This window comes from Pleurodeles waltl, chromosome 7 (assembly GCF_031143425.1).
Source record: "Pleurodeles waltl isolate 20211129_DDA chromosome 7, aPleWal1.hap1.20221129, whole genome shotgun sequence".
In the NCBI taxonomy this organism is placed as follows: Eukaryota; Metazoa; Chordata; class Amphibia; order Caudata; family Salamandridae; genus Pleurodeles; species Pleurodeles waltl.
In genome coordinates this window covers 1,345,560,083-1,345,579,199 of record NC_090446.1, presented here as the reverse complement: position 1 = coordinate 1,345,579,199, position 19,117 = coordinate 1,345,560,083, and the positions used below count along the sequence as shown (strand labels likewise).

Here is a 19,117-nt window from a genome sequence, read left to right as displayed (position 1 = left end):
CATACCCATACATCCTTCACACAGGAAATACTTAAGGTTTGTAATCCAAGGCGTGCATTACCAATTCAAGGTCTTATCATTCGGCATAACAGCCCCAAGGGTATTCACAAAATGCCTTGCAGTAGTAGCCGCTCACATCAGGAGACCGCACATGCACGTATTCCCTTACTTAGACGATTGGTTAATAAAAACCAGCACTCAGCAACAATGTCTTCTACACACAAAATACGTCATAGAAACCCTTCACAAACTAGGGTTCTTTATAAACTACAAAAAATCACATCTACAACCGTGTCAAATACAACAATACTTAGGAGCAACAATCAACACACAAAAGGGGATTGCCACTCCAAGTCCACAAAGGTTACAAGCCTTCCAAAATGTAATACTAAACATGTACACAAACCAACACTCTCAAGTAAGGTTTGTAATGAAACTCCTAGGCATGATGTCTTCATGCAAAGCCATTGTCCCAAACACGAGGCTACACATGCGACCCTTACAACAGTGTCTAGCAACACAATGGACACAAGCACAGGGTCAACTTCAAGATCTAGTGTTGATAGACCGCCAAACACACTTCTCGCTTCAATGGTGGAATCCTATAAATTTAAACCAAGGACGGCCATTCCAAGACCCAGTGCCTCAATACGTGATCACAACAGATGCTTCCATGATAGGGTGGGGAGCACACCTCAACCAGCACAGTATACAGGGACAATGGGACGTTCAACAAAGGCAACTGCATATAAATCATTTAGAGCTGTTAGCAGTGTTTCTAGCATTGAAAGCATTTCAACCGATAATAGTCCACAAACACATTCTTGTCAAAACAGACAACATGACAACAATGTATTACTTAAACAAACAAGGAGGGGCACACTCGTCACAACTGTGTCTCTTAGCACAGAAGATTTGGCATTGTGCGATTCACAATCACATTCGCCTAATAGCACAATACATCCCAGGGATTCAGAACCAGTTGGCCGACAATCTGTCGAGATCACTAACAAACACAAGAATGGGAAATTCATCCCCAGATCCTACAGGATCACTTCCTATGCTGGGGAACACCAAGTAAAGACCTATTCGCAACAAAAGAAAACACAAAATGCCAAAACTTCGCGTCCAGGTACCCACACCCTCAATCCAAGGGCAATTCGTAATGGATCCGTTGGTCAGGGATATTTGCTTATGCTTTTCCCCCTCTCCCACTCATTCCTTATCTGATAAACTAAATCAAAACAGACTCAAACTAATACTCATGGGCTCGCCAACCGCGGTACACAACACTGCTGGACTTATCAGTAGTACCTCACATCAAATTACCAAAAAGGCCAGATCCGTTAACTCAACACAAACAACAGATCAGACACCCAAATCCAGCATCGCTCAATCTAGCAATCTGGCTCCTGAAGTCTTAGAATTTGGACACTTAAACCTTACACTAGAATGTATGGAGGTCATTAAACAAGCTAGAAAACCTACTACAAGACATTGTTACGCAAACAAATGGAAAAGATTTGTTTACTACTGCCACACTAATCAGATTCAACCACTACATGCTTCCGCAAAGGACATTGTAAGCTACTTGTTACACTTACAAAAGTCTAAGCTAGCATTCTCTTCAATTAAAATACATCTCACAGCAATATCTGCCTATCTGCAGATTACACATGCAACATCGCTTTTTAGAATCCCAGTCATCAAAGCATTTATGGAGAGACTAAAAAGAATCATACCCCCAAGGACACCACCAGTACCTTCGTGGAACCTTAATATTGTATTAACACGACTCATGGGACCACCATTCGAACCCACGCACTCTTGTGAAATGCAATACGTAACTTGGAAAGTAGCCTTTCTAATAGCTATCACATCACTTAGAGTAAGTGAGATACAAGCATTTACTATACAAGAACCCTTTATACAAATACATAAACATAAAGTGGTTCTCCGTACAAATTCCAAATTCCTACCAAAGGTCATATCGCCATTCCACCAAACCAAACAGTGGAACTCCCAGTCTTCTTTCCACAACCAGACTTAGTAGCAGAAAGAGCCTTACAAACATTAGACATAAAGAGAGCACTAATGTATTACATTGACAGAACAAAACAATTTCGTAAAACAAAACAATTGTTTGTAGCCTTCCAAAAACCTCATGCAGGTAATCCTATATCCAAGCAAGGCACTGCCAGATGGATAGTTAAATGTATTCAAACTTGCTATATTAAAGCAAAAAGAGATCTACCTATTACACCAAGAGTGCATTCCACTAGGAAAAAAGGCACCACAATGGCTTTTCTGGGGAATATACCTATGACAGAAATTAGTAAGGCAGCCACCTGGTCTACGCCTCATACATTCACTAAGCATTACTGTGTAGATGTGTTAGCAACACAACAAGCCACAGTAGGACACGCTGTATTAAGAACATTATTTCAGACAACTTCAACTCATACAGGCTAAGCCACCGCTTTTTGGGGAGTTACTGCTTATTAGTCTATGCACAGCATGTGTATCTGCAGCTACCCATGCCACCGAACGGAAAATATCACTTACCCAGTGTACATCTGTTCGTGGCATGAGACGCTGCAGATTCACATGCGCCCTCCCACCTCCCCGGGAGCCTGTAGCCGTTATTAGTTGAATGAAAATTGTAAATTTGTAAATAAATATTATTTTAATACACATTATGTACATACATACCTACTCCATTACATGGGCACATCTAGTATATTCACAACTCCTACCTCACCCTCTGCGGGGAAAACAATCTAAGATGGAGTCGACGCCCATGCGCAATGGAGCCGAAAGGGAAGAGTCCCTCTGTCTTGTGACTCGAAAAGACTTCTTTGAAGAAAAACAACTTGTAACACTCCGAGCCCAGCACTAGATGGTAGGATAATGCACAGCATGTGAATCTGCAGCGTCTCATGCCACGAACAGATGTACACTGGGTAAGTGACATTTTCCATATATACATATATATATATATCCTATATTTCACAGATATGTGGGTAATAATTTAGTTTCCTGTGAAATGTGGGTTTCACCATAATAATAATCTCCGAACTATGCTACACAGTTTTACAATCCGCAGGACCACTAGGATTATGCAAGGTTATCTAAATTTTTATGGAAGATACATTATGTGGCACATTCTCCAGCAGTTTTTTTTTATTTGAGCTAGAAGAAACATTTTGTGAAATCTGCAAATTGTGGCAAACGTGGTCAAGCCATAATTATGTGGTTAATGCTGGGGCCACAGAATTGCCTAACTCCACTCGCCTGCACCATTGATTTATCAACAGTTTATGAAGTAGAGGTCACCCCAAAACTGCTAATCTGAATACATGCGCATTGTTATCTGGACTTTGTTGAAAACAACTTTGTGATGTACCCCCAAAATGATCATGTGATATAGAAATACATGACAGTTAATGTTACTAAGGTTTTGAATTTGCTTTTTCTGGTAAGCTTTACAGCATTTAAACCTGCCTCATGGCATTGTTTTTGATGCCACCAGAGCCCGTCGATAGCAGTATTGTACCATATTACAAAGTTACCCATTATGCACACTTTATTAAATATACATAATTTGTGTATACACACCATTTATTCCAACATTTAAGTTCTTGATGAGCAGCTGTTTAAAAAAGTGTTAAGTGCAAATATTCTACTTCAGATTATATTCCTTAATACTCCTTTTACAAAGTTACATAAACATATATGAACTTACTCTATATTTTGTTTTCCTTAATATGTTGCAGTAAATATTTCCATGTCTAATTTGTGTAGCTAGGATCAGCATTACATAGTCTATAACTCATTACGGTGTACTTAACATTTTGACCTTAACTGTTTTACTTTCCCAATTGTTATTTTTATTAACAGTCACTTTGTTGCACAAATACTGCATAAAAATAATTCTCAGAACCATTAATAGAAAGGAATTTTAATGCCTTGCTTCCACTGTCTGTTTTCTTCAGAGACATGAGCGCTACACAGAAAGGCCTGCTTTACTGGAACTTGAAAGATTTGTAAGTATGCTTTTTAGACAGTTTTTTCTCGTTTTGCTTTTTGGTCCTCTTTCCTCCTTGTTTTGTGCCAGTGGTCACCCGTGAGTTTGTCTTCCACCATAACTCCTATCAAGGTAAAGAGCTGCTCCGCTCCATATGGAAGCCAGTAGATTCATGGAAGTGATGGTAGTAAATGAGGGATTAAGTCACTAATATCGGGCAAGAGGGCAGCCTGGGTAACAGGACTCCCAACTAGGCTTTGCTTTCAGAAAAGGCAAACCTAACATGTCACTGACTGTTCCAGCATGATCAGCCTTTGAGGCAACAGCATCTTAGAAAATTGTGGAGACATCTTCTAATCCTGTTATGTTCCTCTACTATCTGCAGCATGGAAAATATGTCTATCACTATTCAGTTAATCCTGTTTTCTGAAGTTGTACAGCAAAAATGCTTGTTCTGGTGCAGAGTACATGTCTGTGTGGATGGCTGCCATTCTGTTGTCACTTTTTGCCTTCCATTGTCTAAGTGATAGAATTTGTGGTCATATTTGATTTCGTCTTGGCCTTGTCCCTCTTATGTTGCTTATGATTCTAAGGTTTTCATCTAGATATGCTGGCGATGGCTTGTACTACAGTTTGATTATTTCTTTGAGTTGTCAGAGTATGATTTTTTTATGTCCCTGTGTTGGATGTGTGCCAGATGTACGTCGATATTGAAGTTATTAAAGCATGTGTGCAGTGTTCAATTTAGCATTTTTTTCATGTTTGAGACGATTGTCTCCATAGCCACATCTATTGTTGGTGTTGTGAAGTTCATATATGTGATGTATGGTCTAGTGGGTTTCTGTGAGTTTGAAGAGGGCCTCAGAGTTGATTTAACAAGCTGTTAAGTGGTGGCCCATTTTATGTCCTGTCAGTGTTTTGGATGTATGTGAAAGGTCTTGTGCATTCTTAACATAATGAGTGTTATAATTTTTTTTTTTTTTATAACATGTTATATTGGCAGTGTCCATCCTTTATGGAAATCATAATTTAGCTGATTGGTATTGTGTGCTTAAGAGATGTACCTAATGTGTATTTTTTGGGGGGAGAGGCAGGCGGGGGGGTAGCATTTGTCCTAGCTTGGTGGCAGGTGCTGCTGGGAGTACTGCAGTAGTAGCCAACATAGTATACATGATCTGTGTCGGAGGTGTGGTATATCTTTCTAATGTTAATATGTTTGTAGCTCAGTAATTAAACTTAACATGCCTGCGTCTGTTTCTAGGAGCGCCGAGCATTGGAGAGAAAGGCTGCCGAGCTAGAGGAAGAGCTAAAGGTAACGTTGTATATCAATTTTCATATTCCGGACTAATCTGACAAAAGCATTCCACATCGCATGAAGGGTGAGCACGTGGATGCTTTTTCCAATCAATTTATCAGTTAAGAACTGCCCAACTTTGTGCATCATTTCTGATCCACCAGAGATCTCCCCTGTCTTGTTTTTAGAATGTTCTTGTGCTAGATAGTGCACACTGGGAAGGCCTGGGCTCACTGAACCAGCTCAAAGCTGCTAGCATCTAAAAGTTAATGTTTTGTGCCTCTCCTCTTCCAAAAGTAGCCCCAAAAGATCACATCTGTATTGGTCTCACTTCCACTACATTGTTGTAGTGGAAAGAATAGTGCAGGTGTAGATGGCTCTATGTAAGAGCAAGGTTCAGTATTTCTGCTAGGCAAATTAATTATTTGTCCTGACTTTATGTACCCAGTGTACAATGTTCATATTTTGGACTAAATAAATGCATCGGGTCAGTTTTGGTTATCCACTTCTGGAAGTTTCATTGATTATTTTCTTTTCTAAACATTCTCCAGTGTTAGACTGGTGGTTTCCAGTTTAACAGCAAGAAATGTACCGAACTTGCAAGATCTAGTTCCAGAAATGTATAATGTGCTCTCGCTGTGTTTTTACTTAAGGCCAAAGGAACATACACTTAGCTCATTCAGATGAATACGTTATTGGTAGAAATAGCCTAGAATGAGCAACCTCATTCCATTTTGTTGCATGTTTCTCTCCCACAAGACAAAATATTGTTGCTAACTACAGTCTTTATTTTTAGCTCCTGGCTACTGACCTCTTTAGCGGTCTGTTGCAAGTGCTTAGGTGATCTATGCCTATACAAAGACACTGCATTTTGTGGGTGGTGACACTGTGCCCTTCACAGTGTGACTTTGTCAAAGTGAAATCCTTGCAAACCTGAACACCAGTTTGTCAGTAAAATGTTATTGGTATGGAGGGCCCAGCACACAAAGAACTCAATATATTTATTTGTATACAAAAAGACTACACACGCAGTCAAGTTTCTGAGGTCTCTGACTTGATGCTGAGATTGAGGTTCCTGCAGTGGTCACTGGGGATTAATTCATCATGGCATCAAGAACGACTAATAGATTAATGATCAGGCAGCAGGTCTATCACGAGCCCCAGAGGTGCACAGTGAACGGTAACCCTTTCTATTTCCAAGACTTTGCCCCCCTAGAATTATGTGGTGCCAGTTGCCTCTGACAACAATGAGTGCTTATGGAGCAAATGAAAGTGAATGGCTTTTGGTAAAAAAAATGGAAGGCTTATCAGCATTTTGGTGCTCAGTGCTGTCTCATTGGCTCTGGTCACTTTACTTGCATTGCTGGAACATTGGGCACTCCTTAGGGGCATACATATTAAGGCTGCTCAGTTTGCAGGAAAACATTGTCCAAGCAATGAGCACAGGATCTTCTGTCACATATCATCTTCATCCAGATCTTCAGTCTCTCAGCAGGGAGAAATTGGGCATGCTTCTGTCTGTTTCACTGGTGCTCTTCGAGAAACAGCCTCTTGCTCCAGGTCTGCACATTCTGCAATTACTTGTTTAGTACAGAGTGGCTGAGGTTTAATCATGTGTTGCTCGGATTACTTTAAAAAAAATGTTTTTTTTTATACCTAGAATATGGAATATTGCTTTGTAACTTGCCATACCTAAGGAAGATTGTAAGTTATAGGGTGCTATGTTGCATTTAATTCATTTAATTTTATGTATTCATCGTGCACAAGTGTATTTGAAATCAGTTGTATCTAAATATTTGAGGTATCAACCAACTACTCAATAGGACGTCAACTGGAGTTACCTAATTAGTTTCTCTACATTTTGTACATTTTGATCCTTTGCTTAGACTTGTTTGCCAGATGTCTTTCTTGTAAAAGGCTTTATCTGATAGACTTCTGTTTGCAGATTTCTGATCTTTGAATTCTCCCCAAGTGTCACACTGTATCTGGAAGATTTAAGTGAGCAATACCCTTGCGCGCGCTGTTGGGTGAAGTTGATCTGCTCAGTGTCCGTCGTTGGAGTCTCCAGCTCCATATACAATGTTGCAGTTCTTGTATAGGTGCCACCACCGTGCTGACGTCTGTTCCTTTTTTTTCTTCACCAGCAAGCGCTGATCCAATAAGAGTTTACCCCTCAGTCCCTTTTTACTGGCTTTTTTTTTATTTTTTACTTTTTGTCAAATTTTCCATGTGTTCTACTCCAGGTGCGTCAATGTTCTCCAGAAAGACCGGCTTCAAGTGCTGTGGATCTTGTCATCGGACGTCGTCAGTGACTGATCCGCATCTCATGTCTTTGGTGCCTGGAGTGTGACCACGACCCAAAGTCATGCTCCAGGTGTCGGGCCATGCATTCGAAGGCTTTGAGGGAGCGGTCCTTGAAGCTGATAGCGGCCTGACGCTCTACTCTGCACAAGTAGAGATCTTGTTCAAGAGGAAGGTCATGGAGTCCTCCATCGTCGTTGTCCCATTCCAAGTCCTTGAGGCAGTCTGGTGCTTTGAGGCATACGTCCAAGAAGTTTTAGTGTTCTTTGACTTCTCCTTGTCCGTCAGCAGATGAGACAAGAGACTGTTGACACTCTAGGCCTCGTTCTGCACAGCCTGGGCCAACTCAGCGCCTCCCAGAGTTTCAGGAGCCGAAGTGATTCCTTCCCAAGTCAGAGGCCAGTCTCATTTGTGGGCATCCCGAAACTGTTGGGGCACCTTCATAACCCACAGAGTCCGAATGGGCCTGTTAGGGTTTGGCGGCGGCTTTTTCTGCCCTCGGGGACACCCGAGGATCCAGCCCTGGATCTGGATCGGCATTTGCCACATCACTCCTGTAGGAAGCTGGCTCTGTATAAACTATACCAAAATGAGGTATGGTGTGTACAGATTCCATGGGTTCCCCAGAGGCTAAACTAGATAATACTAATGCTCTTTTGTGTTGGTGTGGTCGACCATTTACCATTTAGGCTTGTCAGAAGGTAGTGCAAAGCACTTGTACACACATGCAGTCGGTAAATGAGGCACACTCAGTGACTTGCTCCAGGCCAATTGTTTTTATACAGCAGAAATAGGTTACTTTATCACTAGAATCAAAGGATCTCAGTTGCAGGTAAATAGTTGTAAGTATGTATCAAACATGTTGATCAAATGTACTCTGTTTAAAACAGCTTACAAGTAACACTTATTGCAGTTTTTCATAGGAGTCCATAGAGTCGGGCGGGGGTATGAGTGTTGGCACAGAAAATAAGTACACAACGTAGGATTCCAGACTTCAGAGGTTAGGATGTCCACAAATCAAAGTTCAACTTGACCCCAAAAGCACACCACTTGAAAACACGGGGCCGGCCAGGTGCAGAGGTCAAAGTTGCTGTCTGGTTTGCAGTGGAATCTGAGGACTGGGGGGGACTAAGTTGCATAGAGCTTGCAGGTAAGTACCTGTGGTTTCAGAACACAGGCCTGGGGGTTTAGGTCAGAACCTGGGTTGGGAGGGGGTAGTTTCAGGTCAGCACCAAACACTCAGCAGCGCAGTGGATGCCCAATGCTTTTCAATGAGGGAACCCCGGGGGCTACAAAGAGGCTGCAGGCTGGGTCCAGGAGGGCCCGTTCTGGAAAACCAAAGGCTGGACAGGAAGGAGATGTTTATGGACTGTCGGTCAGATTCCCCAAGGCCAGGGGGCTGCGGGTGCAGGGGTACTTTTAGGTGTCAGGAAGCTTCTTTAGTTCAGGTTGAGGATACACGGGGAGCTTCTGGATTCAGGCTGCATGTGTTGTTGTGTTGACCAGGAGTGGTCAACCCAGGATGGACTCAGTTCCCCGGGGACCTCTTCTGGTCCGGTGGGCCACCTGGACTTGGGCTGTGGGTGCAGAGTGGACAGGACTGTCGGATGTGGGGTGGTTCTGTAGTCCTTTTGGAGATTTTCTTGTGGACAGGGACGCTGTCCCCAAGATTTTTTGGACCTCTGCTGGGCAGGCAGCTCTCTGGGGTTTTGTAGAGGTTGCTGGTCCTGCAAGATGCGTTGCCTTTTTGAATCAGGGATTTTTGAACCTGCAGACAGGCCGGTAGGGTTGCAGCCAAATCATTTGTTGTCTGGAATCTTCACTGCTGGGTTCGGCTTAGCAGTCTATCGTCGTTCTTCTTGAGGTCACCAGGAATCTGGTCAGTGAGGTGCAGGGGATCCCCTAAATCCTAGATTAAGGGGTGTTGCAGGGGTCGAGGGGCAGTAGCCAATGGCTACTGTCCCTGAGGGGAGTACACCCTTCCGGTGTCCACTCCCTTTGGGGAGGGGGACACAGTCCTAACCCTATTGGTCCCTGCCCTCCAAAAACAAGATGGAGAATTCCTCAAGGAGGGGGTCACTTCAGCTCTGGTCACCTTGCCTGACCTGCCGCCAAAAGTGGGGCCTGGGCCAGGGGGCAGGCAGCTCCACTGGCTGTAATGCTCTGGGGCACTGTAACAGGAGGCCTGATCCCTTGAGGCACACTGCCAAGTGTTAAAGTTCCTGCAAGGGGGGTGGGGTGAAGCAATTCCATCCGGAGCAGGCTTTTTTTCTGACCCCAGAGAGCACAGAGGTTCTCATCCCCATGGGGTCAGAAACTTGCCTGTTAGTGGCAGACTGGCACAGACCGGTCAGTGCTGTGTGCATTTTACAATAACTCCAACACTGGTATCCGTGTGGGTTTATTGTGCTGAGAAGTTTGATTCCAAACTTCCCAGACTTCAGCGAAGCCATCATGGAGCTATGGAGTTTGTAATGACACTCTCAGCCTATGTACTCAGTATGGCCACACTGCACCTACGTTGTCTAAGAATGGACTTAGGCACAGTAGCGGCTTATTGCTCATGAAGCAATGCCCTCACCTATGATATAGTGCACTTTTTCTTAGGACTGTAAGGCCTACTAGAGGGGTGACTTAACTATGCCACAGGCAGTGGTTTGTGGGCATGGCACCCTGAGAGGGATGCAATGTTGACTTGGTTTTTCTCCCCACCAGCACACACAGGCTGCAATGGCAGTGTGCATGTGTTTTGTGAGGGGTCCCTTAGGGTGGCACAATACATGCTGCACCCCTAAGGGACCCTCCCTGGTCACAGAGCCCTTGGTACCACTGGTACCTTTTACAAGGGACTTAGAAGTGTGCCAATTGTGGGAACAATGGAACAGTTCTTGGAAAGAACATGTGCTGGGGGCCTGGTTAGCAGGATCCCAGCACACTCTAAGTCAGCATCAATCTCAGGCAAAAAGTTGGCGTTTGGGGGGGGGTAACCATGCCAAAAGGGGCACTTTCCTACAACCCTGACCGTCCCCGCCTCTGGTTCCAATGCCGATGTTCCTGGTGCCGCCCGGCATCAGAGGGTGGCACCATCACCATTGTGATACCTGACTCCAACTTGGAGCCGGATGAGGGTCGTACAGCTCTAACGCTGCCAGGAGCCTTGCCTCCTAGATCAGATCCTGAGCCCTCTTGCTATAGGTTAGGCCTTGGGGATGAATGGAAGGTGTTGATGGACTGTTTAGAATACCAACCCCATGAAGCTTGATGTACTGGCTTAAAGACTTGGGTGAGGCCAGGGGACTGGATACTGGCATGCTTTCTCCCCCACTTGGCTACGGGGGAGGGAGTGACTTGTGCTATGCTGATGAGAAGAACTGCAAAAGTTCTGGAACTTAAGTTGCCTTCAGTGGCTGTCAAGACTAATTCCTTGGCAGAAGTGCTACAACCGGGAGCTTCCACTCTGAACTCCTGCACCCATTTAATTAGGCCCTCATGGACATCCTACTGAGTGCATCCAGACCCAGCACAGGGGCTCCTGTGAATAGGAAGATTGCCCCGCCGCGGGCTACTCAAGTTTCTTGACACGAGACCCTGCCCCTGAGAGCTTGGTGGCCAAGCCCCTACCTCCCAGGGCACATTCCTTTCCACTCTCCTGGATAGGTAATCCAAAACGTTGGACTTGATTGATAAGATGTTTACTTCTGCCAGCTTTGCATGTTATTGGGCCATTAGTCCCACATGCTACGGGACACGGTTGCAAGTTCTGCTACAAGTCCCGAAGGAGGCCTAGGCGGTACCATCTCCGGCTGTTTCTGATGGGAGAGACGCAGCAAAGTTCACAATCCGTTGCGGACTGCACACGGCCGACTCACTAGGCAGAGCAGTTTCATGGACATTGGTCCTGAGGTGCTACGCCTGGCTGAGGAATTCAGACTTTTCAGGGGATGTCCAAGGTTCTTAGATGGACATGCCCTTTGATGGCACACGTCTCTTCAGATATAACGCAGACTCTGCACTCAAGCGATTCAAGGTTTCTCAGGCCATGGTCATATCCTTGGGGCTTCTCATGGCACAAATGGCCAGCAGTTTTGACAGCCCACACCCCGCCCACCCACACCACCACCCTAACACGGCAGCAGCCTCTAAACCTCCCTCGTCTGCCTCTCCCTCATCATGAGCCAGTTGGTGACAGGAGTCGCCATAACCTACTCTGCTGCCAATCCATCACGTTAGGTGGGTTTTGCAGTTAGTCCGAAGGGGCTACTGTAGGAGGCTGGCTCAGTTTATGGTGTACAACTATGGTGTCACCCTATACTCAGCCCAGGCAATCCTTAGTGATAATGTTTTGGTGCCTAGATAGCCAAAGCTCTCTAGGTGAGATTGTGGAGGACCGCTCAGGCTTAACAAGGAGGGGTGTAAAGCACTTACAGTACCACAGTAGTCAGTCAGTGAATGAAGAAAGAATCACACCATATGCTGCCTAAATAAAGTATTCTTATTACAACACTACTACTACACTAGCGTTGGTATATCTCCACTTGGAAATATCTGCACAAAAAATATACACGCAAGAAAAGCATAGGAATGGGGGTGGGGGTGATGAGGGGAGGAGACCATACACTAAAAGTGGTGTAAGGTTGGAGGTGCTCAACCAAGGTAAGGTTGTTAGCATCCCAAGGGCTGGGGGAGTATGGAATTACCAGAGGTTAAGTATCAGAAATCTTGCAGGCACAGAGTAGTTATCGAGTGAGGTGTCCCATAGGCTAACATAGGTTTGTCGCGGTTGGAATTTTCAGGGTTCAGGACCCTTCCCAGAGGAAATCATGTGGCACTAGGAAAGTTGAATAGTGCCCCCACCCGTGGATACCCAGACAAGTGGAGTACCTACACCAGGGAGCCCAGGTGCATAGGGGTGAAGTCATGTGGGAAACCTTAGTTGGAGTCAGTCAGAACCTTGTTCGACCAGCTGCTGTTGCGACCCGTGAACCAGGATCCCAATGTACTACAGTCTAAACACACTGACACCAGGCAAAAAGTGGGGTTAACTATGTCAGAGATTGTAATGTCCTGCAGCTTCTTCCTCCCCTTTAAGACTGTCCCTCCTTCTACACCACCATCCTACAACTCGATGACGGAGGATCACTTGCCCCTTCTCCGCAAGAAAGTTATGGCTCTCTTGGACAAGGGAGTCCTAGAGAGGGTTCCTGTGCCATAAGTATTTTGTGATTGTTATTCTTGCTACTTTCTGGTCTCCAAAAAGGACAAGGGCTTCCGCCCTATGCTAGACCTTCGGTCCCTCAATCTCTCCCTCAAGGAGAAGCTCAAGATGATTACTTTGGCTCGGGTCCTATCTGTCCAGGACCCAGGCGACTGTATGGTAGAGTTGAACTTGCAGGATGCTTATTTCCGTTTCCCCGTCCTGCCTGCCCACAGACGTTACCTGTGATTCACAGTAAGCCACAAGCACATTCAGTTCACCATGCTCCCCTTTCCTTGCCAGCGACCCTCGGTGTACACCCTCCCAATGGCGGAGGTTGCATCTCATTTGAGGAGATCAGGGGTTTCAGGCTTCCTCTATTGTGACGACCAACTATTGAAGGTGGACTTGCACCAGACTGTTGTCTCCCACCTCCAGACTGTCAGACTTCCTGCTTTCTCTGGGGTTCACTATAAATGTGCCAAAGTCAGACGTGACTCCCTTTCATATGCTCTTTCGTTGAAGATGTTCTGGACACAGTGCAGTTTTGGGCTAATCCTTCAGAGTCCAGGATATTCAGGCTTTGATACTGATGTTTCAGCCTCTATCCTGGATTTCGGTGAGAATGACTGAGGCTGATTGCCTCCTGCTGGTGACACATGCTGTATGGCATATGCAGGCTCTGCAGTGGGAACTGAAGTTCCAGTAGGTGCAGCGTCGAGGGAATCTCTGACAAGGTCCAGATCTCTGCGGGAACTGCAGAAGATCTGCAGTGGTGGTTAACAAACCTTGATCTGGTAAAAGGCAGATCCCTTTCCCTTCCCCAACTAGATCTGACAGTAGTGACCGGTGCGTCACACTTGAGATTGGGTGGCCATCTGGGAGAGGTGGAGATTAGAGGCATTTGGTCTCCGGCGGAATCTGGACTCCATATCAATCTGATGGAGCGGACTAGCATTTAAAGCATTTCTTCCCTCTATCAAGGGAAAGGTGGTGCAGGTGTTCATGGACAACATCACTGCCATGTAGCAGTGTAACAGCAGGGCGGGGTGGGGTCGTGGACCCTTTGTCAAGAGGTTTTGTGTCTCTGAATGTGGCTGGAACAGCAGGGCATATCCCTGGTGGTTCAGCATCTGGCGGGATTTCTGAACGCTAGAAAGGACAAACTCATCTGAAAATACTTCACTAATCAAGAATGGCATTCCCATTTAGAGGTGGCACAAGGTATTTTTCAGCACTTTGGAGAGCTTTGGTTGGATCTGTTAGCCTATGCAGAGAACGCTCAATATCAGCAGTTTTGCATGTTGGAGTTTCCAAGGTGGCCATCGCTGGGAGACCCGTTTCATCTTGAGTGGAATTCAGGCCTCCTGTATGCCTTTCCTCCCATACCACTTCTGCCCAGAGTTCTCAAGAACAACCCGGCCCAAGTAATTCTTGTGGCTCCTGAATGGGTACAGAGAGTCTGATATCCTGAGCTATTGAGAATGTCCATCAGTCTTCCAATCTATCTGCCTCTGAGAGGTTCTGCACCTCAACTTGTCAACTCTCCGCCTTCTTGCGTGGAGATTGAGTGGTGGCAGTTGACAGCTTTTGACCTTCCTCCCAAAGTCTGTAATGTAATCTTGCCCAGCCAGGCGTCCCTCCACCAAAACGTTATACACCTGCCATTGTATGAAATTTGTGGCACAGTGCACAGACAAGTCTGACCCCTTTCTGGCCCTCGCTGAGATCACCTTTTCTTGGTCCTGCAGGTCTCAGCCTTGGGCCCTCTTAAATGGTATTGTCATATCTTTCTGCTTTTTTGAGGTTGCCTGATCAACCTTCTTTGTTCAAGTGCCCCTGTTGCACATAGGTTCCTTAAAGACCTTACACATCTTTCCTCCATCCCCATTCATTATGCCTGAAGGAAGCTGTCTCTCTATATGGTGCACTAAAAATCAGTACATTGTGCAAGAAGTCCAGTGGATCCCTAATTGGTTTGCAGAGGCAAAAGTGTATAGTACTAATGCTCTATTTTATGGTAGTGTGGTGTAGGAAGTTGGCTCTGTATATACTATCTCAAAGTAAGAGATCGTGTGCACAGAGTTCAAGGGTTCCCCTTAGAGGTAAGATAGTGGCAAAATTAGATAATTCTAATGCTCTATTTTGTGGTAGTGTGGTCGAGCAGTAGGCTTATCATAGGGTAGTGTTAAGCATTTGTTGTACACACACAGGCAATAAATGAGGCACAGCATTGTGGGGGACACAAGTAGGCATTCAAAACACCTTCAACCGCACAGGGGCGGCCGGGTACAGTGTGCAAAGCAGGCGTCTTGTTTTGTATTGGTTTTAATGGAGTGACCCGGGGGTCACGCTAGCGGTGCAGGCAGGCACAGGGGGGCTTCTCTGGCCAGCCACCACCTGGGCTAGGCAGAGGGTCACCTGGGGGTCACTCCGGCACTGCAGTTTGGTTCCTTCAGGTCCCGGGGCTGCTGGTGCAGTGCTTGGTCCAGGCATCGGGTCCCTTGTTGCAGGCATTCGCGGTCAGGGGGAGCCTCTGGATTTTCTCTGCAGGAGTCACTGTGAGGGACCAGGGGGGTCGTCTCAAGCTACTCACGGGGTCGCAGTCGCCGGGGAGACCTCCCTGTGGTGTTGGTTCTCTGGATCTCGAGCCTTGGGTGACGATGCAGAGTGTGAAGTCTCACGCTTCCGGCGGGAAGAGTGAGGTCTTAGCAGTTGTAGAAAAGTTGCAAGTTTGCTGCAGGTTGTTGAGCAGAGCCACTGCTCACGGGAGTTTCTTGGGCCTGGGGGTCAGGGCAGTCCTCTAAGGCTTCAGAGGTCGCTGGTCCCTGTTGAATGCATCGCTGGTTGCAGGTTTTCGAGTAAGGAGACAGGCCGGCAGGGCTGGGGCCAAGCAGTTATCGTCTTCCGTCATCTGCAGGCTTGTAGGTCAGCACTCCTTTTTTAGTTCAGGTTGCAGGAATCTGATTTCCTGGGTTCTGGGGTGCCTCTAAATACTACATTTAGGGGTGTGTTTAGGTCTGGGAGGGCAGTAGCCAATGGCTACTGTCCTGGAGGGTGGCTACACCCTCTTTGTGCCTCCTCCCTTAGGGGAGGGGGGCACATCCCTAATCCTATTGGGGGAATCCTCCAAAACTTAAATGGAGGATTTCTAAAGGCAGGGGTCACCTCAGCTCAGGGCACCTTGGGGGCTGTCCTGACTGGTGGTTGACTCCTCCTGGTTTTCCTAATTATCTCCTCCAGCCTTGACGCCAAAAGTGGGGGCAGTGGCCGGAGGGGCGGGAATCTCCACTAGCTGGGATGCCCTGTGGCGCTGTAACAAAGGATGTGAGACTTTGACGCTCACCGCCAGGTGTTACAGGTCCTGCAGGGGGAGATGTGAAGCACCTCCACCCAGTACAGGCTGTGTTCCTGGCCACAGAGGGACAAAAGCACTCTCCCCATGTGGCCAGCAACTCGTCTGGTTGTGGCAGGCTAGCAGAAACTGGTCAGCCTAACACTAGAAGTCGGATTGGTATTCAGGGGGCATCTCTAAGATGCCCTCTGGGTGCATTTTACAATAAATGCCACACTGGCATCAGTGTGCATTTATTGTGCTAACAAGTTTGATACCAAACTTCCCAGATTTCAGTGTAGCCATTATGGGGCTGTGGAGTTCGTGTTTGACAAACTCCCAACCATATACTCCTATGGCTACCCTGCACTTACAATGTCTAAGGTTTTGCATAGACACTGTAGGGGCATAGTGCTCATGCACATATGCCCTCACCTATGGAATAGTGCACCCTGCCTTAAGGCTGTAAGGCCTGCTAGAGGAGTGACTTACCTATGCCACAGGCAGTGTGAGGTTGGCATGGCACTCTGAGGGGAGTGCCATGTCGACTTAGTCATTTTCTCCCCACCAGCACACACAAGCTGTGAGGCAGTGTGCATGTGCTGAGTGAGGTGTCCCCATGGTGGCATAAGACATGCTTAGCCCTTAGAGAGATCTGCACCCGACGCCCCAGGCTCAACCTGCGGAGAAACACTACATTACCTCAAGGATCCGACCTCCAGTGCAGAAGCGACCCCCAGGTGGCCCTCTCCCTTGCCCAGGTGGTGGCTACCCCGAGGAGCCCCCCCTTGCCTGCCTGCTTCGCTGAAGAGACCCCTGGGTCTCCCATTGAACTCCATTACAAACCTGACGCCTGTTTGCACTCTGCACCCGGCCGACGCCGTGCCGCTGAGGGTGTACTTTTTGTGCTGACTTGTGTCCCCCCCGGTGCCCTACAAAACCCCCCTGGTCTGCCCTCCGAAGTCGTGGGTACCTACCTACCTGCTGGCAGACTGGAACCGGGGCACCCCCTTCTCCATTGAAGTCTATGCGTTTTGTGCACCACTTTGACCTCTGCACCTGACCAGCCCTGAGCTGCTGGTGTGGTAACTTTGGGGTTGCCCTAAACCCCCCAACGGTGGGCTACCTTGGACCCAACTTTGAACCCTGTAGATGGTTTACTTACCTGCAATACTAACAAATACTTACCTCCCCCAGGAACTGTTGAAATTTGCACTGTCTAGTTTTAAAATAGCTTATTGCCATTTTTGCCAAAACTGTAGATGCTATTTTGCTGATTCAAAGTTCCTATGATACCTGAGTGAAGTAACTTTTATTTAAAGTATTGATTGTAAATCTTGAACCTGTGGTTTTTAAAATAAACTAAGAAAATATATTTTTCTATATAAAAACCTATTGTCCTGGAATTGTCTGTGTGTGTGTTCCCCATTTATTGCCTGTGTGTATATAAGTGCTTAACACTACCCTCTGATAAGCCTACTGCTCGACCACACTACCACAAAATAGAGCATTAGAATTATCTCTTTTTGCCACTATCTTACCTCTAAGGGGAACCCTTGGACTCTGTGCATGCTCTTTCTTACTTTGAAATAGTGCATACAGAGCCAACTTCCTACAAAAATGTTGACATAGGACCTGAGCAAATCTGCCCTAGATCCTGGAGACTGGATGATAGCATTGGACTTGCAAGACGCATACTTCTACATTCCCGTCTTCCCGGCCCACAGACGTTACCTACGATTTGTGGTAGGTCACAAGCACTTTCAGTTTACCGTTCAGTTTACCGTGCTTCCTTTTGGCCTTACCAGTGCCCCTCTGGTGTTCACGTAAGTGATGGTAGTGGTGGAAGCTCATCTGTGCAGGTTGGGGGTCCCAGTCTTCCACTACCTCGACGATTGGCTGTTGAAGGCGAACTCTCCCCAGACAGTCGTCTCCCACCTCCAGTCTACGGCGAACCTTTTGCGTTCACTCGGGTTCACTATCAACGTGCTGTAGTCACACCTGACTCCTTCTCAGACGTTCCCTTTCACCGAAGCTGTTCTGGATACAGTGCAGTTTCGGGCATATCCTCCCGAAAAGCGAGTCCAGGATATTCGGGCTATGATACCAATGTTTCAGTCTCTGTCCTGGATTTCGGTGAGAATGACTCTGAGGCTGCTGGGCCTCATTGCCTCTTCCATCCTGCTAGTTCAAAAGGCCAGATGGCACATGCAGGCTCTGCAGTGGGACCTGAAGTTTCAGTGGGCGCAGCACCAGGGGAGTCTCTGAAAGAACTGCAAGAGACCTGCAGTTGGTGGTTAATAAATCTGTATTGTATCAAAGGCAGATCCCTCTCCTTTCCCCAACCAGATCTTAGTCATGACAGATGCGTCACTCCTGGGGTGGGGCGGCCACTTGGGAGAGGCGGAGATCCGAGGACTCTGGTCTCCGGCAGAAACCGGGCTCCATATCAATCATCTGGCGCTCCCAGCGATTCGACTAGCATTAAAAGCATTCCTTCCCTCTCTCAAGGGGAAAGCAGTGCAAGTGTTAAGACAACACCACCGCCATGTGGTACTGCAACAAACAAGGTGGAGTGGGGTCATGGACCCTTTGTCAAGAGGCTCTTCGTCTCTGGACTTGGCTGGAACATCAGGGCATTTCCCTGGTAGTTCAACCCCTGGTGGGTTCCTTGAATGCCAGAGCAGATAAACTCAACGAAGATGTGTGGTTGATCACAAATGGTGTCTCCTTCTGGAGGTGGCGTAAGGTCTTTTCCTTCAGTTGGGAGAACCGTGGGTAGACTTGTTCGCCTCCTTAGAGAACGCGCAATGTTAGCTGTTTTGCAAGTTGGAATTTCCAAGGCGGCACTCGCTTGGCGACGCCTTTTGTCGCTAGTGGAATTCAGGCCTACTGTACGCCTTTCTGCCCATACCACGTCTGCCCAGAGTTCTGAAGGCGATCAGGCAAGATCGGGCCCAAGTTATA

The 19,117-nt window shown here is 46.7% G+C and overlaps 1 protein-coding gene across 1 annotated transcript in view; it reads left to right on the top strand.

Moving 5' to 3' along the window:
* The window catches only part of PPP1R12C (protein phosphatase 1 regulatory subunit 12C), a 615,622-nt gene that overhangs the window by 569,743 nt on the left and 26,762 nt on the right, over nucleotides 1–19,117 (top strand). The window contains exons 20-21 of the mRNA XM_069201799.1: nucleotides 3,996–4,046; nucleotides 5,289–5,339. Coding sequence (XP_069057900.1) covers nucleotides 3,996–4,046; nucleotides 5,289–5,339 — 102 coding nt within the window. The remainder of the gene's footprint in view (nucleotides 1–3,995; nucleotides 4,047–5,288; nucleotides 5,340–19,117) is intronic.